The sequence below is a fragment of the Linepithema humile genome, chromosome 3 (genome assembly GCF_040581485.1).
Source record: "Linepithema humile isolate Giens D197 chromosome 3, Lhum_UNIL_v1.0, whole genome shotgun sequence".
Classification (NCBI taxonomy): Eukaryota; Metazoa; Arthropoda; class Insecta; order Hymenoptera; family Formicidae; genus Linepithema; species Linepithema humile.
The window spans coordinates 1,767,782-1,791,860 of NC_090130.1; the positions used below are offsets into that span (position 1 = coordinate 1,767,782).

Here is a 24,079-nt window from a genome sequence, read left to right on the forward strand (position 1 = left end):
GATTTCTCATAACATTCTTTCGAAGTATCCAATCAGGCAGGATTCTGTCATAAAATCTCGTCTCATCTATCTCAGATCATTGTTGCAGTTGCTATGCAACGGCAGTAACGCGGTTACAAAGTAGGGTAACGGCATCATAAAAAAAAAAGAGTCTCCCGGATGGAATGGCGAGCGGCCGATTTCCGCATGTAAGCCGCAGTTAGAAGTTCGTCATCGCGGTGGCTCATCTCCCGGATTGGCACGAGTTTTACGACGGCAAAATTTCCTTTCGCGAGAAGGAGATAGACTTCGTCGAAGGAAAATCCCGTTCCAATGGCGTCGTCGGATTTCTAATCCATCGATACATCAGAGTTACCGCCACCGATGGCCCTGTATTTGTTCAAATCCGTATCCCGTGTTATCGTATGCGTTTCTGGTGCGTGCACGCGCATTGTAAGTTTTAAGCAGCTTACGCAGGGATAGATGTTGCATCGAAAATACAGAAAATAGTTTTCACTGCTAAGAAGATATCGCGAAAAATTGCATATCTGTTAAAAATACTTTTCATAAAAATTAGATTGGTCAATAAAGTTGCATTATTCAGCGAGTTTTTATATTTACGATAGAACAAACCACTTTTCTCAAGGGAATAAAAAGTGTACTATATTTCAATTACTAGAAATAAGTACACTTAATTTTTGATATTGTATTTTACTTCAAGACGATCACTTTTTGTCACGCGACGCGCCGTTTCTCTGGGGTTTGTGTATTATTTTTGCAACAGATATTTATCAATTCTTTGTTAGAGGATGACGATTGCGGATATAGGAAGATCTAAATGACTGGAAGTTACATCAATATAACGGGACAAGGTCTGTTTTAGAATGCATCCGATATCCTCGACATTTCTGCAAGATATTTGTGTATACATCGGCGCTGAGTGAGGCGTTTGAATTTTACACGTCGATGAATTACACAATCGAGGTGTATTTTAAAACATCGCTCCGATACCTATCCACGAAAAGCGTGAATGTCGAGACTTTCTTAAAATAAACGAGCAACTTCGTTTAATTAAAATAATGCTGCGAAAAACTGATGCTTTTGAAAGTATTGTCAAACCATAGCAGGGACATTTTTAATTCTACACTTGACGAACGCAGCATTTCAATTTTTTCTGGTATGCTAACTAAAAAAAGCAATTTGTGTACGACGGACATCAAATTTGTTACGCGGGCATAAAATTCTGCTGTTCGGCAACAAATAAAGATGGTACACGATCCAGAAGAGTTATAACTCTGAACGACGCGGTCGAAAGCAACCCCCGAGGTGCATCAATTCCATTAGTCGCGACCCCTCGACGCACATTCAGCCCCTTCAGCCGAGGCACAGTTACATCGAGGAAAACACCCTCGAGGCTTTCGAACATCCTTGGAGAAATCTATTGGGACAACTTAACATAGGGGACATAGAGATCGGATGTGGCCGGCGTGTAAAGTATTGTATGTGTCGTTCTTTGTTTTTGGATTATTTATCGCGGTGATCATTGAAGCTATCTGTTAAATTATAAGTGATAAACAGTAAAAAAATATTACATTACCTTTCAATCGTTATCTGTTTTTTTTTTAAATAACATTTAATTATTTCCGTAAAAGATCGCAAAGTTTAACAACTCGGCTTATTAGCTTCTCGCGTCCGTTGTCCTCGCGGCTAATTAAGTGAATTTTTAAAAAGAAGAACATCATCGCGCTCCAAATGAATACATTTGCGGAGGCGCCGCCGCCTTCGCAAGCAGGATGGTCGGTTATTGCTTCCACTCGAAACTTTCCGCAAAGTTTGCTTTCGTCGGCTATGGTAATTTTGCTGTAGTCGGATTCATCTGCGGAATCGTGCTTCTCTTTTGGCCGGATTGAATCTCTTTTATAAGCGCGAATAATACCGTGTCGCGACGCGAGAGCAAACTTCTGCAATAATCAATGGCACGGCAAATAGACGAAGACTGAAGTACATTTGCTACTGGGAAGTACACGAAAATTGAGATAATATTTAGATAACATCACATTGTGATGCTGTAATACAACAAAATGTAAATTCCGACTCCGGCGTTGTCCTGTTCTCGACTAACTATGCGACGTATTCAGTGATGAGACGAATAACCTTACAGAGAGGAATATGCAAATTACAGAGTTTCCAGCTAAGTGCGAGGTCGTGTAATGAATTCGAATCTCATTTAACGTATAATTTCCAGCAACATTTATCACAAAATCTAATATCGCTTGCGGATAAAATGGCATAAATTCCTCGCGTTATAGTGTCTTTAACTAAATAACACGCATACTTTGTCTGCAAATGTATTATATTAGATATAACGCTCAAGTTGTTGCGTTATTTAATAATATCATTTCTTTTTATCGTTAAAATTGTTTAATTACATGAATTATTACAAGAGTAGAGAATGGCAAAATAATTTTCTGATTATACGTAAATAATATGAGAGTAATTTATTAATTTATTAACGTGAACGAATTGTTATTTCCCGCTCCCTTGTTATTATCCACCAAATGTTCGAACAACATACGTGTTATACGATGGTCGGGCTTACACAACGAATTGACTACTAGTTCGGTTGATGGCGTACAAGCCATCAGATATGTCGGGCGAAGGAGCGTTTTGTTTCCTAAATTACGGCCGGTGATTTACTTGAAGGATATACGAGGACGGAGGACGAGAATTCTCCTTCAAGGGATGAGAATGGGAGTAAAATGATAGCTGCGACATAAATGTTCTGTAATATAATACAGGATTTTCATAAATTTCGATATCTTTGCGAGGCAAGCGAAGTATGTATATAATATTGTGAAGTTCTTTTCATTTCAACTGTTATGATTTCATAAATGGATGAGATTAATGGATTTTGATTTATAATAAGTCGAAATATAGTGTTGCATTATTTGTTAACAGTCTAACGTGCAATAATAACAAGACGAAACAGTTTTAATACTGCTTCCATAATAATGAAAGCAATATTTTTGTTCTGCGCCACTAAATGAAAACAAAAAGTCATTAATAAATAAAGATCCCAATTTTAAATATTTAATTACTTTTTTACTTTTAACTTATCAAATTACAAATTAATTTTATTCCTGTATTTATCTTATTTTATGATTTATGATCATTTACATAATCAACCTTCTTCCGACAGTTTTGGCTCTGAAATTGGACTACATTTTAATTTATAGAAACTCTGCTGATTATTCTCGATAGACGAATTCAAGAATCTATGATTAATTACCCTTCAAGATGCATTATATATGTACACGAAGCAGCGTCAAGGGTATCATTTCTTTGTGAAACTACCTTCAAGTGGTACTTGAAGCGCTCCTTAAGGGCCATGATGCTTGTCAAACGGCTCATTACCTCTTTTATTCGACGCAGACTATTAAGAAAAAAATTCACCCTCAAATATCTTTTCATTCGTTGCGATTACGGAGTTTAAAAAGAGAAAATACTAACTGCGAAAAACACCTTTATTATTTTCTTAATACTGAGCAAAACGACAAAGATAATTGATGCAATAAAATTAAAGAAAATATTTCTTATTCGACCTAGAAAAAGAGTTTCAAAGAGGAATATCAAGTAAATTTTAAATGAACAGAAAGCTATCGACAGCTCATGCTTAATAAATCACTTTAACTGACAAGAATTTTTACTTTTCCGATAGATATTAGTTACAATCTTTTCTTTATTTTCAACGCTATAGCGATATTTCTTTTTTATGTTAACTGTGCACTTTGCTTATATCTTATCTGAAAGTCCTATTTGAAAATGTCTAAAATGTCTGTCTAATTATCCACGTGATAACTTATCTCTTATTTGTAACTTCTCTTCCGTAGATTTAAACGGACGCTAGTTAATTCTATCCCTCGTAAGAACCAAGAGCGTTTTTCCTTGGCGTACATACGTCAGCTACGATCCATTCGTTTTACGCTGGCGGCAGTGTTTAATTTGCATCCTTCGCGTTCCGAAAATCCACTACTGGCCGCAAATTTCCCGTTACGCAGCTCAAAGTTCTAGCGCGTTGAAAGTTCCTTCGCTGGACGAAGGAAAAATGTGTACGAGGAAACGGCTGGTTATGACCGTTCCGCACCGTCTGTTTTATATTTCCGTCGGTATAGTGGGTCATAAGCTCGTTTTTTTCCAACAGCGCGTCTTTCAGATACACGCGTATCTCGCAAAGTTGAGATAAATGCGTCGATTCGATACGTCGGATAAAAAAAATACATCGGAACAACGTTCGAGAGTAGAGCAACATGACGAAAGTACGTGTAATTTCCACCGCGATGTAACTTGGCCCATCAGAATTTTCTTTTCCTTTTTCCCGCAATACCAATCGATTTTCTCCGTGCCAATTTCTGCGCTTATCAGAAACTCCGTAATATCTTTATTACTTCTTTGAAGCTTTTTATATTAACCACCGTCTGTGTGATCTTATGAGATCTGTGTTATCTATTAATAATTAGATATAAAACTTCAAAATATTGTATTCCGAGGATACTAATTGTATCGACAATTGTATCTACAATTTGTGCTCTGTTGTTCTCATTTTATATTCATTTTCTAAGATTTGACTTCCTTTAGAAGTTCTCTTCGCCTTTATTTTCATATTATTATTTCTCTTATCTTGAGTGACATCTGAAATTGCTTTTGTAGGAGTTGGAAACGCAACGGAGTTTAGGTATTAATATCCGCATTCTCTTTGAACGTCCCCAAGGCCTACCTGTCATATCAGATTATGTCAATACCGATAGGGAATCATATTCGTAGGTTGCGTTCAAGAATGTTATGTATTTCTGTTGCAAAAGGGAAGAATATTCGCATTGTTAAGACTTATATAATTTGAAATAATTTTTTACAGTACACTTTTCTATATTAATATGTATTCTATATTAATATTTATATGTACGATATTTTGACAACATTACTTTGATAAGTACGTAGATTTAATTAAATATTGTTTGTTTTTTAAATGCATATTTTATATTTCTAGAAAATAGAGTTTTGTTACAAAAATAAAAAATAATAATTTTAAAACAAGAAAGAAGACAATGCATTTTTCTTGGTTATTATATTTTAAAAATATTTGAAAAAATGTTTAATATTACAATTTATTTGTTATTGAAAAATAAATTATTTTGTGGCAATAACAATTAGAGAGTAACGAAAAAAAGATAAAAACTGAAGGATAGCACTAGTAAGGTCAAACATTGCGTATTATTTTTGGGGGAAAAAATATATATCTCTCACAAAAGTAAACGCAATTTTTTTCCGATACTATGGCGCAATGGTACACGAATATACAATATTTTTGGGCGACCAGTAATCTCGCCAGTTATTGGCGTGGAGTTTCGAGTAAAGTGTAATTTCTGTACCGGATAACAAGAGCTGCGTTTCTGCTTTTGAAATTAAAACAATTCCACGAAATCTATTATTATACGAACTTATTCAGAAAAATACGCAGCTTTTGAAAAACACATTTCTTTTAATTAAAAAGTTAAATATTCCATAAACTTTGCATTAAACTGTTTCTTATTTATTCTTGCTCGACATTATTATGACATTCTACTTCGGGCGCTGGTGCCGACATGTATATTACGGAAATGAACGTAAGTACTGCTGTTGTACTTCCTCTCGTCAGTACTCAGACGAACAATGAAAATAGCAAGAGAGAAATTGTACTTGCGCTGCGCGAGAGAGGCGCGTTTAAGAAATCGAGCGCGGAGTGAGGCAAAAAAAGTGGAGATTAAGGAGAGAAGAGACGGCATCCCTTATCTTGTAACGGTAGCGGGCATCGCGTAGGGACGGCGCGGAGAGTCACATTAAGAGATAAAAGATTCCCCAGTTGTGTGGAATTTACGACCAGTTTCGCCGGCGCTCGACTCACGTTTGACAATTACAAAAAAATTCTTTCGCCTGAATTTTATCGGCGTTAAGTGTAAAATTCATGCCCGCGCGCCGCACTGCCCCAACAGAACGATAAAGTAATTACAGAGAATGTAATAACGGTCGGGCTGATTTATAAGAAGAATAATTGGAGCGATTATCACAGCGCCGAGGAGGAGGAGCGTAGCAGAGAGGACAAAAAGTTGACTGTAATCGCAGTAATTGATAAAATAGCTCTATTTATAATCCAAAGCGCTTGACCACTACGTTTCTGTAGATAAAAGTCATATCAGCTGCGTTTAATGTTTGTTCATGTTTCATGTTTCCTCGCGTGCATACTCGCTGAGTAATGAAGAGGGAAATGAGCGCTCTGCTGCAGAATTGGCGGTGGTAGAGAATCTTTTATTTTACCATTAGCGTTGCGGCAATGGTTGCAATAAAACTTAAGTTACAACGTTCTAACGTTCTAAAGCGACTCTGGCGTTTTGTGGCGCGCGGTTGTTTGCCCGCCGCTCGTGTTTGCTCTCTTGTGGTCCACGGCGCAGTACATATGCACATATGTGCCATATATGCTCCTTCATGCATATGCAAGTCGGTCACATTATGCATTTGTCGCATGTGCTACGCGTAGTCGTCAAATTGCGTCGCGTCGAGTTACCATGCGGACGCGAATGTAATCTCCGTAGATCTCGCGGAACAGAATGAATTTTCGACGTATGGAAAAAAAAGTATTCCGAACGAGAATGGCCGTCGCGATAACGCATGCCGGCACAAATGTATTATTTCGCGGCTCGCTAAAATACTTTCGACGTTTATGGCGCTTTGTCGATCGGTGACTGTTCGTTTAATTATCACCGTCTATTCATATGTGGAAATCAAGTTTGCATATTCCATGCTTAACAGATCAAAAGCCTTCGGCTTGCTTTTTCAATGTTCAATTACAGTTTGCTTAACATAAAACAAAAATGTGTTCCTTTAAATCTGTAATCTTAATTAATTCGTGAACTCTCTCTCTTTTAACTTGGGTTTATAGAAACGATGGTATAAAAAACAAAATATTATTGACGTTCAACAAAGGAAAATATTTGTTACATGCTATTGTTGCAGGGTCGAGAAAAACAGAACATCTGAATGATGTGAGAGGAATATATGGACGGACACCAAACGGACTGGGCAGACTCGGCGAAATCACGAACACGTGGCGGGACGTGAAGCGGGGTGAGTCGATAAATCAAGCTTCAGCCTACGCCTGTAATTTTATTTAGCAAGCTATTTTCTAGAGCCACAATATAACGCGCCATAATTTTTTACATTTACAATAGAAATGCTACATTTAACACAACGACGTGCGGAGATCAACGATTTTACATTGCCGTGTTTATTTTTAATTTCTCCATCTTTAAATTATATTTAATCACTGCTCATTCCGCAGCATTTTTATTCTGCAGTTTATAAACTCGTGGATAAAAATAGAAAATTATTACCATGAGAGTGAATTGTATAAGGATTACAGTTAGTTTTTAACGAAAACAAATTGTGTATACAATTAGCGATATTGCATTAATTTATAAACTGCCACTATTAAAATACCACGTGCGCTTTTAATTTTTATTTTTATTCAGTTAGATTATAATGCTACATTTTCAGTGGAAAAAATTTAATAGAAAAATCGTATCTTTGATTAGAGGCCATGAAAAACTACAATGGTGAAGATAAATGAGACCCAATAAATAAAATTTTGTGCGATCTGAGTCTCCTTGAACGCGTTGTATATAAGCGTTCGAATTTCACCTCACGTACGTATCACATGGTAACCCAGATGACGGATGGGGAACGGAAAGAGCGGCGATCGTTCAGCGAAACTTCAATTTCCAAGTTTGAGATAAATTTTGCTTCTTATGAACTTTTGTTTTAACGAATAAAATCGTCTCGACAAACGCTTCTCGCTGAAAGCTTCGACAAATTTCAACATGTTGTCAAACGATCTTCGAAACTTTATATTAAAAGGAAATATTTATTTTCCGATTAACTTTATAAATGTGGTTTCTTTTAAAAAAATTGTAAGATATCTAATTATAAAGTAAATTTAAGAAAGTATAGATACATATTTAAATGAGATTTTCAAACGCTTATTTATCGAGAAACGCAAATAGCGAGACTGTATGTCAGAGAAAATCGCGTACCTGTTCTATTTAATAACGGAAACAAAAATGTTCGCAAAAAGTCTTATGAAATTAAATCAAGAACGGAAGCAGTGCAAGCTAGGTCAGACACTCTTGATCCTTTTTGTCCTGAAACGGTTAGAGCAGTGCTCCGGTAGCTTGCCAAATTCCCTAAGGACTCCGCATCTCCTATAAATATGTATGGTGGCGTCTCCAATTTCCTGGGAAAGAGCTATCGAATGCCAAGCGGACTACATCGCCTGAAAATGCTAAGCAAGCTCCGCAATGTGCCGTAATTATACCACAATTATACTAGCGGGGTTATTTAATTAGAAATTCCTTTCTGAAAATCCACTTGTGAATTCTTTTTGCTATTAACATTCTTAATTCCAAGTTATTCCGATTAAACTTACATCGCAATTTCATCTCGCAAAGTGATAGGGAAAACGAAGAATGATGGTTTATTCGTCTAGATTTGATACCAAATCATCTACATGAGAAAAGTGTACGAATAGTTACGATAAATGTAGTTAAAAATTTGCGCGACATTTGCTGCAAGAAACAGATATACATTTGTTCCTCACAATATAAAGATAAATTTATTCGATTTAAAAGTGCAAGATGTAATCTGTTATTTTCTGCCTTTTTTTAGCGCTGAGCCTGCTCTGCGTAAAGAAATTTTCCGGCAGCGCGACAATGCTGGAGGCGCCGCCCGGAAGTCGCGAAGACCTCGTAGAGGCGGCAAGAACTCCATGTACACCCACCGGTAAGTGACGCTGCGCTTTATCATAAAGTTCGAAGGGAGTTTCGGGAGTTGAAATTTATTACTTTGCGTAAACACGCTCCGTACGGATAGTTCTGTGGGTTCCGAAATAAATAGCCACAATTTGACGCCGTTGTACGCTGCCAATAGTTGTCGTGATTGCAAAGACTAAAACAGTAAATTCTTCGTCACGAGAAATCCGTGAAATATAAATGAAAGTTAGATACAAATATAATAATTGTGAAAGTGAAAGTTTTTTTTACTAGTTTGAATTGTTAGACAAAATTTAAGAATTACGTTGCGCTAGCAAATATCTATTTCCCAAGAAAAAGTCATTCAAGAAGCGAGATTCCGTAATTAGAAACTTCTCCGGTATGGAAACTGATAAACTTTTCATTGTCTATTCACGTTCACCCCTTGAACTTTATCACCGCACCGCCGACGACTATCATTCACTTTTCGGAAGGGTGACATAACAAATTACCCCCGACCAGCCCATAATTATCCTCTCGTTACGTCTCATCAGATTGCATTCCGTAGCTTCCGTTTCCGAACGCAATAAATTAATTTCTTCTCTTATTTTCACCCGCGCCTGCTAATTACAATCTTGCCCGGTAACATCGTTAGAAAATCACCGGCGAGAAATATTCTCTTAGGGTCGGCTTCTCGATGCATCCTTTGTGCCGGCGTAAAAGCACCCCCTTGCGCGGGGAGGGATGCAAGCCGCGAGACGCCATTCTCCCTCCCTCGAACCGGTATCGCCGACGGTAATTGACACCGTTTTCACGGCTAAACCGCTTTCCAATTTTCCCCTTATTTTCACGACGTAATAACTTACCGAGCCTGGCGTAAGTTTAGCCACGGGGTAGGTCAAGGGAGTGAAAGCCTGTTGGCGGTAGCTAACGATGTACGTTATATACATTCTTTAGAAGTCGCCGCCGAGACAAGCTCTCATTGGCGATCGAAGCGTAAATCACTATGGCTTCCTGAAATAACGTGTCAACCCCTCGCACCGCCAACGCTCCGAGTCCTTGCCGGATGAGCTTCGATCACTCGTCAGCAGCTGCGGCAAGAATTACCGGCCGGCGCTGCGAGCTCGGCCCGTCAAAATTAAAATCGCGGGGCGGATAACAGTTTGTCATTAAAATTGAAAAGCTATTACAGTCGCAAATGAATTGTGCAAAAGTTGCAGCGCTCTGAACCAGTACAGAGCGCTGTTAAATCAATAAACCGTTATTTTTAATTTACTAAATTTACTTCGATATTGTGAAAAATTCGGGTAAAAAATTCGATACAGTTTTGCAAAAATGGTGCAGTTTGCGCAACTAGTCCCGACTAGCCAACGAAATATAGACCGCTCGAAACGATCGATTCTTCCCTTCGGCACATTTTCGGTCTCCATTTTTCCGCAGCATCGGGACCTCATAAATCTCATGAGAAAGCACTCTCGCGAGTGCGCTCTCTTACGAGCGGGCGACGCGCGCGATGATGATCGAGATGTAGATCGAAAAAATTGGCGTCGCTGTGGAATAAAGGCGTCTGGGAGTCCCGCAGGACACGACCTCCGGTCTTGTGTCCCGACGCGGGATTTCCATCTTCGCTTCATAAATCAAAATGTCATCGATTTCGCGGCGGTCGCCCGTCCTACATCGACCTCCTTGCTTGCGAGCCACCGCCCACCGGGAACGCGGAAAAAGTAAATAACGACCGACCGAAAAATGTTGGCGTGTGTTAAAGAGCTTGGTCTTAAAAAGTTTCGAAGGGTCCTCCTCTTCGTCTTTGTTCTTTCTTTCTCTTCGTTAGTCCTCCGACCGAGGTGGCCGTTCTTTTGCCTGCGAGGCAGCCCAGAAACTTTGGTAATTACGCGGAATTAAGCTACTTAAAATTTATAACGTGACCGGCTTGACACATCGGTAAAAAGCAGGACGAACGATCAGGTGCAAGGCGGAAAAAGTAATCATATAATAAAATGTGTGTATTGAATAAAAATTTAGGTCGCGGTAAAATCACAGTTATTTTGATATCAGTATTTTGTGGATATATTCATGCTATTTAAATTGCGCGCACATATAACTGACATTTAATAATTAAAACGTGTTGCATTTCCGCTAATTAATTCATTACATTATGAAACATTTAGTTATAGAAATCTGATGCGATAATTTCTTTATCTTGATTCTTCTATTCTTACTTTATCGATTGGAAACAATAATGATTACATATTTCTTGTAACAAGCAGTTCATTAGGGGTTGTTTTCCTAACTGTTGGCGCAATCTATGATAATTTAAGCATATCGTGAAATAATGTAAGCTCCTCTCGTGGAGTTTCACATCGGGCGAAGTTATAATGCGGAAACAGTTTGCGACGGACGAGTCGGTGCGCGTTGAAATTAATAATAATGTGCATAGGGGCATCCCACACCATCTGTTGTATTAATTAATATGAAATTCTAAATCGACAACTGTCACGTCAAGAGCGGTGCTGCTTCTTTGATAATTAATAATTTGCAAAGCCATCGTAAATGTACGCGCTTTATTATTACAAACTCGGACGCAGCTCACGTAGAAATGCAAAATATCACTAATGGGATTAAAAGGCAGAAGTTTAGGTAGGACTTATTAAAATACGAGAAAAATGCCTAGCACGTGTTGAATACATTAATTTCTCTTATATAAATTAATTTCTCTTGCATAAATCAATGTCCTTTTTTTCTTTCTATTTAAAAAATTTTAGTACGGAAAATATTAAATTATTTCGTGATTAAATTAATAATGGTTTTCTTAGCATTTCAAAGAGATTAATTGTTTAAAACTTATAATATGGACGTTAATGTAGCATTTGATAAGTTTTGTCAAAAATTGTAATAAAAAGTTGATGTGCTATAAATTAATTCATTATTTATCCGTAAAATAATGAATAATTTAAGAACTCTAAAAAGTTACTTAATTGTGAAAGATTCATTAAAAAATATAATCTTGCGACATTACGTAAATAGTGATAATCGTCATAATTTGTAAAAGCCAAATTAAAATTTGTTTTATTAATATGAAATCGAAATGAATAACACATGTTACGTGACATCGCGCGACGAAGAAATAATACATCGACGCGACACGCATTCTAGCGAATAAATCATTACGATTTCTAGCACATTGTGCCCGTGCGATGCATATTGCGCGATTTCATATTTATTCGCGCAGATGACCGTGCACTGATAATAGGCTCCAAACACAATTTATCGGCGATAATTGACGAACCGGATTACATACGCGAATCGCGGCTGCGATTACTATCGGTATTTTTCCTTTCCCGATATCATCGAGAATTCGATATCCGCTTGTGACGAACGGTTCGATCTAATTAAACTTGCTCGCCGAGGGAGACGCAATTCATAGCACAATGTTTGCAAATAAAAGCATTCATCTTTTACTCGATACACAAGAGCTAATCGAAACTAGTTTTGGTCACTAATGATAAGTGTTTTGTTCATTTTTCTATTTCAATTAATAAATTAATAAAAAAATTAAAACTGAGAAAATATTAATGGTGATTTTGATGTTAGAAAAATAATCAAAAATTGATTAATTGTGAAAACAATATGTGTTATTTCAATAAAGTGTATGTATCAATAAATCCTTACTCACATGATAATATTTTTTTCTAAAAAAAACTGTTATCACCATCTAAGCATAAGGTTTAATATCCAGCGGAACTTTCTCATTATACCGAGTATTCTTATCCGCTTGCTAGAACAGCAAATGTTTGAGCGATTTATAATGCCGCCGGCAATATTTGCCTGGCAAACAGGCGAGAAAATTATTAGATAATTTCACGCGTTATTACAGTGTGCAGTCTTATCCGAGGCGAACTTTTGCAATGCATCCGTTAAAGCGAGCGGGAGTTCTTGTTTGCCATGCTATCGAGCAGCAATGATGGTAACGGCGTCAAGTCACGCGTACGGCTTGACTTACTCAGGGTCAATAGAACGCCGCGAGTTGTGGCATTTGATATCGGCCTCGGTCAAAGGATGAGATCAGGTGAATGCCTCAACCCCTCTTTCTCTTGCCGCCGAACGGGGAACCGTATGGGGGCCCGACTTGGTTCAAGAGCAAATACACCGAGGTCCACTTGGCTAACATTGAATAATTCATAGGGTCCGACCGAGCGTCTATACGCTATCGGTGCTATACCAATAACCATTGGACCGTTCATCACGGGCTATTGATTGGGGTGCCGCTTTCTGTTCTCTCTGCCTACGTTCCTACTGTCCACTCGCAGGAAACGAATACACTTTGCTAAATGTAACACACACTATATGACTCGGTCTTCTTTCCGCGCTCTTACACTTTCTCGATAGAAGTTTGGCCATATTAATTTGAAAGTTTTATTCGATACATAATTTTTTAATATTTTATTAATATATCAATAATCTTATTAAATTTGAAAACTTTGCTCAAGCGTGAGATGTTATAAATATATCCCGTCTTGTACGCTTCGGAGAAGTGTACATTACCATAAAGATATGTAAGTGAAAAATTAAATGTTAAGCTAAAAAAAAATGCAGATAATGTTGAAGATATCAGAAACTTTTTGCAAAAGTTTAATGAAGTTGTATTATCTCCCACGAGTAAAATTAAAATTTGTTCTCCACGAGAAGCCTTGTGAAGAACCTCGGTTACGAAACAAGTTTAAGGAGCATGCCTCATGAAACCACCGACTTTTAACAACGACGAGTTTTCTAAGACGTTAGTAAGTACGGCGCGAACGAAAAGCTAATTGGATTCTGTTATCTCGCTATTGGCCTCGCAAGAGGAGCGTAATTTTTCAACAAAGTTTGACTTATAAAACTATGAGTCAGTGTATATTACGCCTGTTTCCACCAATTCCTCTATTAACTTGTGTCTATCTCTGCATACTGCATTATAATATATAATAATATATTGATAAACAATATTCTTGAGAGAGTTTATAAACAATTCACTTTGTAATTATTTGTATCTAATAAAAGAGAATGTACGTGATTTTTATAACACGGATTTAGGAAGAAATGTAAGCGCGGCAGACGATCGGAAGGAAGTGTTCATGACAGATTAAATTACGCACACTTGGTGCTCTCCAATAAACAAGTCGACCGGTTTTATGCGTCGCCGTGTGCGCGGGACGGTTCAAATTGGCGCAAAAAAGGACTTGTAATAGGTCGCGAGCAACGGCTGTTTATCAACTGTCCTGCGCCTCTGCGAAGTGCATCGACTAGCAAAAACCCCGCATGTATCTCGATACAACAAAGTTCGTTATCGCGCGAATATTTGTCCATTTGCGGTATTTGCGCACTGTGCGATATTGCTAAACGCTATGGTCTATCTCTCTTAATTCGGCGTCTAAAGAACATGAAAAGTTTGAAAATTCCTCACAGAAATCCTCACAGTAGATTCAAACGCACCTACTGTGCGTTCACTGTTTTTTTTTAAATGTAAAATGCAAGATTGAAGCATCTGCAAATATTTTAACGTCTCGGCGTTAAAATAATAATTTTGATGCAAAACTTATTTTTTGTAGGCTTGCAAAATCTCCGATGTATATGTTGGTTTTGGAGCATTTTAGAAAATACATACTTTTTGGTTACACTTTTACTTTTAATGTAATAGAAATGTCAATCTAATTTGACCTCTGAACTATCGCGCTGTCGTGAGTATCAAATACCATAATTCATAATGTTACAAGGTTCGTGTTTCGATTAATGTAGATGGATGACCAGATTCTGCGGTTGCCCAGATCGTACATATATAGATATACATGAAAATCAGAAGCTTCGTCCTAGTGCTTCAGCAAACTCCCCCTCCTCTTACTATTATCTATCGCGGTATTCATCTATTGCACTTCTGTCTCAAATTTTCATTCTGTCCTTTGCATTATACATCGATAGTGGCTCCCAATTCTCTAACAGTTATAAAATTACCATTTCAGATAATAAAACATAATATTTTAAAATTATATTAAATTTTTATTCTACATGCACGATAAATTGAGATGCATATTTATCAGAAAATGTAAAAATAACTCACTAATGCGCAAAGAATTATCTGCAAAATTTATATCTCTACAGAAATTTATCCTCATGCTGCGTTGGGATTACTGGGTTAATAATTCGTTCGAACATGTATAATGAATACGTAATGAACATAGTGGCAAAATGCAATTTAAAAGGATAACCGATTTCTATAGCAATATATTAATATCTACAATGTAATGACAAAATAAATTTAATTAATTTTGTCAAAAGAAATTTATTTCGACAAATTAAAATGTTGCGAAATTATAGATTATCTTTTGTTAAGGTTATGTTTCTTAATATGTCTCATTTCGTTACCAATAATTACGAAAGGAAGAAGCGGAGATTATGTGGAGGTATAAGTTATTCAACTGGACGCAACATCCGACCTTCCTGATACAATATTGATTTGATCCCCTAGCACGACGTGCTCGGGCTCGCAGCATAGAATTTGCATATGGAATTACAAGGGTGCGCTGCGACGGAGCAACAATATATAACGAACCCATGTTTGCTGTTTGATTGTACGGAAATTGCATCGAGCGTTGGCGTACGTGGCAGTTGACAAGTATGATTTCCTGGACTTCGATCCCACGATCGAATTCATCTATGCGAAGCATGCCCGATTCTGCGAGCAGCCGAAAGGAAGTGATTTTGACAGCCGAGCGTTTATCAAAATTGTGAAAATTATTTAGAGAATATTGTTATATCACATTCCTTTCACAGTATTTGAAGATTGAATTCTATTATCTAGCAGCATTTTTATATAAATAAAAATCAATAATATTTTACGGAAGTGATTTTTATTACAATATTTTATTACAAAATCAATTTCTTTCGAGCTTACCCCAGCAGTTTTATATACATATATCTATGTACAACGGAATTTAGTGCGCTGAATTATCGAGCACCAAAGTAGCAATTATCTGTACGTCACGTTCCATGTCCGTAAATCACCGTGACACGACTAATATTATCGCCATTAGTAAAATGCAATGTTCCGATCGTAATTATAGCCGAACTTCTCATTTCGCTCCAATTATAACGATTATTTATGGCGTTTTGCAAATCAGCAAAATTACAAAGTTGGCGATTGAATATGAAGTATTAAACCAATTTTACGAAACATCTATGACAAATGTGTATTAAACATTTATATATTTGTATATAAATTTTTCTTTATTATTAAAGTTTAATAATAAATAACGTAAAAAATCCAATTGTTTTTATTTAATCATGAATCTGTTAAATATACGATTAGGTTGCTCCGGCCCTTTTTTATTCCCCATTTTAAGGAGACCAAGCTTTGTATTTTGTGGCGATCAGTAGTCATAAATCATATTTTTCATATCACATCGCGATTGTTCGAACGTTCGCATACATATTAGCCAGATGCTCACGAGGGAGCGTAAAAATAATGGCAATAAATCCACGACGAGCGGTGCTCGCGGCCGAATAGATCGGCATGGAAAAGTAATTAGCAATAAATTCTCATGATTTGATGTACAGCGTACTTCGATTTCTTTACGCTTCATTAGATAACACCTCCAGATGAAGAGTGGTACATATCTATAACTCCTTTCTTTTCTTCTTTCTTTATAGCAGTGCTATTTGAGAATTTTATCACGAGGGAATGAAGCGAAGAACTTTTTTCCTTTTTTTACCCTAGAAATTCAATTTACTTACTCTTTCTCTATTTTGCAAGCGATTATTCGCAATATATCTTATCAAATTGTTTTATCTCTCTCTCTTTTTTTTTTTTTTTGAAAAAATCGAGAGGTGACAATGGGAATCCACACACGCGAATTCAATCTCTCGCACGGAGAGAATTTTTTAAATAACTCGATAGGTCAGTTCTCGATTCCTGTCGCAAATACAAATTGTTCTATTTTTTAGCAACATGCTTTACCATAGCAATTAAACGATTGTTTCGTGCAATGCACAATATTTCCCGAGCACAGCACTCGTGCGTTAAAAACCGGTCAAAGCCAATATTCAAATATAGGACACATTCGTCTAGTGTAAAAATGAGAGCACGCGTGACGGAATATATGGAGGATTGGCTTCAGTCGCACGGCATCAGTCGTCCATCATGTAATACAAGAAGATTTGTCAGGATTGGCTCGATATTACGCTCGAGTTATTTGCGATGCATTTGCGGTACATCACTGCGAACCGAGCGGACTGCATAGTGCAGATCTTACGATCGTCCATTGTATTTTTCTCTAAAACAAACGATTGGCTTTCGAAGTGAAGATATAGAGTCAATTTCCTGAAAAAAAGACACTAAAATAAATCTCTGACGTTTCAACGAAGTACGCGATCTGTAAAGTCAAGTGTGTAATTTTCACACGATATTTCGAATGCTGTAATTCGTGCCGCGTAGAAAGTTTTTAATACATTATCTGACACGGCGTGAAGAAAACGAGGTCGTAACCGACGTCATAGGAGTTATGACCGATTACGATTCGCGATGCGCGAAGAATATGATAGGCGAACGGGCATATATCAGCGGCGCGAAACAATTTCGATATTTGCGGTATGCAACGGCGATGCGGTTTATGGGCGCGATTCGGCGCGCCGCCGTATGCACCGCAGCTTTGTATTTTGGCCTCTTCCGCCGTTTCTCTTTCGTCCGGGCACTCAGCATACACCGTGCATTCCGTGCAAACCATATCATACGATTTAATACGAAAAAGAAACCACACTGGGAAATGGTTATAAATTTATCGTAAACTTATAGATGTACAATTTTCAATGATCCCTGTGTTAAGAAGCGATAAGTATTCGATATTAAATCAACAAAGCCTCGAGATCGATAATTTCGTTTATCGATAATGCCACAAGTGTACATCTTCTCCGTCCTGCAATTGTTCTTCCTAAGCGAGTTCGGAGCAATACACTTGAGCTTTTTCTTGGACTTCGTCCAGCTACAATTACGTTCGTTCGTTTGAAGATTTAATGCGCTTTAGGATTTGCTCGCAAATGTTAGTTAAATGTTCTTTAAATTCTTTGATGCAATTGGAATATAAATATCTCAATATAATGAATATCTAAATTTTGTTTTTTAAAGCCATTGTTTTCGAAACCAAAATAAATACTATCGTTGTCATTTGTTTTTCCTCTCTGACAGAATACAGTAATTTTCGCACCGAACGATCCAGTACCGTGGGCACCCATTAGCGTTGGTTGTGACAATGTTGTCCGTCACAGCGATGGATGAGATTTTTTTGGAGTGACACTTTGTGTAATGGAAAATCGACTTCTGGTCAACCAATTTCGGTAGAGTTTTCAGTGCGGCATGTAGGCGAACCGGAAATAATAAATCTATCTGTTGCCTGTTCTGTATTTTCTATCGTCGAATACGCGCTGCATAATGCGTTCTACTCGCATGATTAAACACCCTCGCGGAATTGAATTTTGAACTGATTGCCAGCGCTGATGCACGATTATATGCTTATTCATGGCTCTCAATACATATTCTCCGATCTGCGTCACGCAAAACGATCTATTCTATAATGATGCCTATTCTAAAACAAAAAATTATAACGAAAATTATTATTTCTGTGAGATATTCGCGCAGTATTTTTGTGCGAGAAATTATTTCTTTCCTTTTGAAAACAAAAATTTCTAAATATTGTATCCAAGATATCTTTTATGTCTGTGTTTATGTCAGCATCTTTATTCCTCGGGCGAAAGGCGACATAAAGTGTCACAAATTCAAATTCTGTTAGCTCAAGGCGTCCGATAGTCTCAAAGTGATCCTGCGCGTTTGCTATGGATGCCCTTTAGCAGTATAGTGCCGGCTTCACAAATTGAAATTCCCGCCGAATCACTGGAGCGATGTTGAAGTGCTGTATATCCTTTAGTGAAGAGGCAAAGAGATAGCGAGTCGTGGCGTTTCATCGAAAGTCAATCGATAGGAGACCGTCGCTGGATGGCTTTGTGATCCTATTGATTCTCGTATATCCGCTTGGCATGCGGACGATACAATAGATCGCGGATCGAGACCTTTTGCATCAAAATGAATTGCTATCAAGGTCCGAAATGCCATTCGTTCATCGGCGCAATATCATGCAATAATTTTTGAGAAATTGCATCGTTGCACGACAGCACTGAGTTTTCTCATAAATCGTCGATAAAGCATGTACTATGAATACAACTGTTCGAGCATTCAGCGATCTTTTCAGGACATCACTTATAAGATCCTATGACGATTTTCTCGAAAAATGTACCTAAGTAGTTGAGAAAATCGGGGAAAGAGAAAATATGTTGAATGGTCGGATAAAATTTATCTTGTTCTTTTTGCGATCAATTAGAACTGAATACGTTGCGTAATATATATAGAATAGTTACAAAAAATTTAATTGAGGGTTATAACAGTCTTTTCCCGGTTAATGTTGTACGGTAAATATAGTGCAATCGATCTTCATCTCGCCACTAAATTTTACGCGGACGTGCTATGGCAGTTGCGGCATTTTTGTCTCTGCTCGATTATTTTTATCGTCGATAATAATTTTTCTCCTTCGAACAGCGAGTGTCAATGCGGAAAAACTCGTTAACTCTTCGACGGTTATTGCGTCAGCATTATTTACGATCGATGTGATGGTTGCGATTAATTACACTTGCTCAAGTTTTTCCATGGAAAATTATTTCATTTACAAACTGTATTAAATTCAAAAGTTATTAAAAGTGAAATTGGCAATTACGAACTGTTTAATAACTGCAATAATTAACAATTATCCTACAAAAAATTATGTAACTGCTGAGTGGCTGATACGCCCGACAACGATTGATTTGTACTACTTATTTACGTCTGACTAAAATACGGTCGTCTACTTAAAAACATATACTTTTATTTTTTTTAAAGACAAATGAATAGCGCCACAAAACGCATTGTGATATAGCCTAGCGTAATATAACGGAGCACAATGTAACATCGTAACAAGAAAGTTCTAAGTACGTAAACACTGAGCCGGGCTAGATGCAATGTTGTCGTAAGACGATGTTAAAGCAACTCGCAACTCGCAACTCGAAGTCCTAAGGGAAACGCACGAGGTGGGATAGCGAGGAGTGGGCGGACGAGAGGGGACGTCGGGAATTTGAGAGCGTTCTCTCATCCCGTCGTATTAGGAAATTACTCTCCCTCCGCGCTACGCTGCATCCAGCGTAAATTAGAATGTGCGGTGACGTAGCCGCGAGTGCGAGTGGTGTGCGGTATTACCGCGGCATTAGTGTGCTGTACGGTTCGCAACTGGTTAGATCCAATTTAATGTTCTGCTCTCCTTGGGTTTCAGATCTGGACACGATGCTGTACGGATACACGAACAGCATATACGTGTTGGACCACACGCCTGAATCCTTGCCGGTGAGTACAATTCGGCACGTAATACGCCACTTAGGCGCAGCTGTTATTGCGACCCGCCCGACTAGTCCGGGCACATTTCCTTCCGTATATCATCCGGGTTGTGATCGTACGAACTATTACTTAGAACTTAGATCTGTGCTACTTGTATTACACTGCTAATTGTGTGCCTTTAAGTGTTTGAGTGAACAAAATAAATAAGATACTGCAATTAGTTGTGTGTTTCATGACCGAAGTACGGGATCTGCATAAATAACAGTGCGATCTTTCGGTCAAACGACTTGCTTATTTAAGTTCGCAAAACAACTACTGCGGCTTAATTTGCGATACGTAAATATTTGAAGAGAATTAATTCGGTAAACAGATAACAAGCCATCGTCAACGCGCGCAGTGCAACGCGTAATCAGGCCGTTACTAAACGTTGCTGTGTCATTCGCTGCAACTGTTATCGTTGTAATCACATAGAGTCCTGTAGACAGTGCATAAACAGGCTAGATAACGGTGCGTAAACATACGAGCAATATCGAAGGGAATTATTGTCGAAATATTACTCTTATCTAACCGCAAGGCTAATTATGTGTAACGAGATAAAAATTGATTATTAACGTGCGATGATTTGTACATGCGATTTGGATGAGTCCTCCGTGCGATTCATCTAATGCAAAATAAGCACGATTACCCATTATTCCAGATTCGCAGATACACAGATACGCGATTCTCGATTAGACTCATCAATTATTGTCATAATTGCATGGTCAAACTCTGTGCTGCGTCATGCATAATAACAGCGAGATCTCAATAACCGATTTATCGAATACCTATGATGTGATTAATCAAACAATCGTATAACAGTAATTTGTGGGCTCGCATAAGATTTTGCTAAAGCTGTTTAATTGCGATTTATTAAACTAAAGCTTAATTAAAATCGACGAAAGAAAATACGCCGATTTTGTTACCAATTAAAGTAGCGGCGGAGAAGGATCTGATTTCCAGAATTATTGATCACAAACAATAGCCAATTTCATATACGTTTCTCATATTTGTTAGTGAATGATTGTCATTATCAAATAACCATTCCAGAACATTCTGCAAATGTACATAAATCCGTTTGAATATCCATTAGATAGATTAGGTCGCTATATACTCGCGTGTAGTTGCTCGTAGATAATGTTAATCGTGTAATGCATATGGAATAGGAATTACTACAATGAATAACATAATATTGTAATACATAAAATAAAATAAACATATAATTCACTATAAATTATTAATATTAAACGACTATCCACCACCAAACATAAAGATATATGTGATGCAATGATTTATGCAATGAATATTATATAATATATAAAAATAAGCCAGATATTTAGATTGTCAGATATTATTTCACAAACAAGATTATTAAAAATCTTACTGTTACTTGTACGATCTTACATCGTTTCTATATATTTCGTTAGACTAATTTATACAAGATTTTTATCAATATATAATAAATAGGATATAAATGAAGAGACCGTCGATATTATTCTTTGATTTTCCCTGTACTACTTGTTTGCGATTGGTTGCAATTTCGTCACAATTAATATCGAAACGCTATGAAATCATACGATCGGGCTCTTAAACCGTTTAATTACGCACACAAAGGATACTGTTATCAACATCGTTAAAATGCCATTTCGCAACACGTAGTATGTGTCCTCGCTAAAACGGTCGTCATAATAATTGCCGCGGGAACAATGCCTATCGTAATCGCGTCTACAAACAACGGCGCAAACGCGCATTCACAAACGCACAAATTGCTACAAAGTCGATCGGCGCGATGGTGCATTATTATTCGAATAATCTATCGGCGATGTCATATGATAATAGTGATTGCAATACATTCGGGAATGCCCCGCAGATGTTACGAAGAATCCCCTAAACGTGCTTCGTGATAGGCTAATTAATGCGGCACGCATTTCATTTTCGATGAAAGTGCATTCGTTTGGATTCCCGCACTAGCTTTAGTAATTTCGTCGCATTAATGCGAAATCGGCGTATGTTTTCGCGCGCGAATTGCTACAATTATCGGAACATCGCATGTACGGCAGTATAAAAAAAAAAAAAATAAAAAATAAAAAGAACGACGAAAAAATACGGTTTGCAATTTACGGTGCGCGATCCGCTTATCGAAGCGTAGAAAAATGCATTAATTAAACGATTCCCGTCCGTGTCAATTAAAGTCGTTTTTATGATCCGTTGCACGCGTTGTTTTTGCGTGTTCCCTGAGAATATACCGAAACACAAAATTGTCTGTTCGTTGTCACGAATGTATGTGGACATACATGTGTGTAGTATTTTGCATTAAACGCTTGATATAAATTTACGATGTAGCTCGTATATTTTATTTCTTTTCTGTAGAAATACATGCATAACTATTCTAAACTGAAAATTATCGTAGCAACGTATTCCAATGAATTTATAGTAACTGACAGAATTGCTAAAATCCGTTCACATAAATTACTATTAACAATGTAGCGCAGAATTCCGGATAATATCTCTTCCATTCGTACGTGACAATTATCGCTTCCGCGGAATACAAAGGAGTCAGATGATCGCGGCCGCGCAGATGAAATGCGTGCAAGCTCGCTGCAAAGGGGCTTAGTAAAAATCCGGGCTTCAATAAAAACGGATTTGCCACGCGCGGACTCCGTTAATTTAATTGTTTAAGCGCACGATGTGGTATTAATTTTCGGCTAAACATTTCTGGCGAACAACATTCTCCCATTACCTGTACGATGGAACGAACGTAATTATCCTGTTTCGCAAATCGTCCTGCGTGTCTCCTCTGTATACACGCTTGTAACCGGTCTCTCTCCCCGCCCTATCCCTCCCACCGAAAGTTTCCCATAGGATCCACGTCGGTATTAATTAACTTAATTAGCTGGGTTCTCTTCATTAACGGCGACCGCTACATTCGATGGTTTCTGTTGACAATGGAGTTACAAGAGGGATTAACAACATGGAAGGTGACAGGCGCCGCGCTCCCGAACGAGCAAAATGCAGCTGGATATTATCGTTGATCCTCTGACAGAGTGATAAACGATAATTCCGAAGGAAAGGACCGATAAAGCCCGTGCGAGCCGCGATGACGCGCATTTGCTGTTTAATGACGCCGGATTGTATCGCGTGTGAGAAATATTTAACACCGACGCGGAGCGGGGGAAGGGGGAGGAGATTAAATCCCAAAATAATGCGGCATTCGACGCATTCCATAGATTGTATAAACGCTGAGGATAGTTTCACGCGATATAACGTTTGATACGACGCCGATTCGATGTTTGGAAAATTGATACACATTAATGGAAGTGCGGAAACGGGCGAGAAGCTTTATCGGAAAGCTATTTTTGTTAAAGCTCGCTTGCTGTTATCGCTTCTATTATCACAATCTTTTCGGTTTAATACATGACATTATATATAACAGCTATTAATATAAAAGCAAAAGTGTGTAAAATTTTGTTCTCTGATAGCTTAGTTTATAAATTGGAAAGCATTTTTCTGAACCGAAGACAATGTACACTGCAGATCAAAAATTTAAGACCAGTAATCGAAAATATTTATTCTAAGAAATAAAACTAAAAGTATTTATTATAATATATTTATATTATTTAAGAATAAGAAGAAAGATTCTTTTATAATCAAACGATAGTGTCATAAAATCTTAAAAAGTTTTATAAAAATAATGTTTAGAACATAAAAAAGTTTTAAACATTTTTCGTCAAAGTAACCACCCTTAGTTTGTATTACTTTTTTCACTAATCTTGGTAAGCTGACTACAAGCTTA

General features: G+C 37.5%; 1 protein-coding gene across 3 annotated transcripts in view; it reads left to right on the forward strand.

Moving 5' to 3' along the window:
* LOC105676371 (uncharacterized) overlaps positions 1 to 24,079 on the forward strand; it is a 104,814-nt gene that overhangs the window by 71,714 nt on the left and 9,021 nt on the right. For all 3 annotated transcript variants that reach the window (XM_067351310.1, XM_067351309.1, XM_067351311.1), the window contains 3 exons: positions 7,024 to 7,134; positions 8,731 to 8,844; positions 20,189 to 20,259. In XM_067351310.1, the coding sequence (XP_067207411.1) occupies positions 7,024 to 7,134; positions 8,731 to 8,844; positions 20,189 to 20,259 (296 nt within the window). The remainder of the gene's footprint in view (positions 1 to 7,023; positions 7,135 to 8,730; positions 8,845 to 20,188; positions 20,260 to 24,079) is intronic.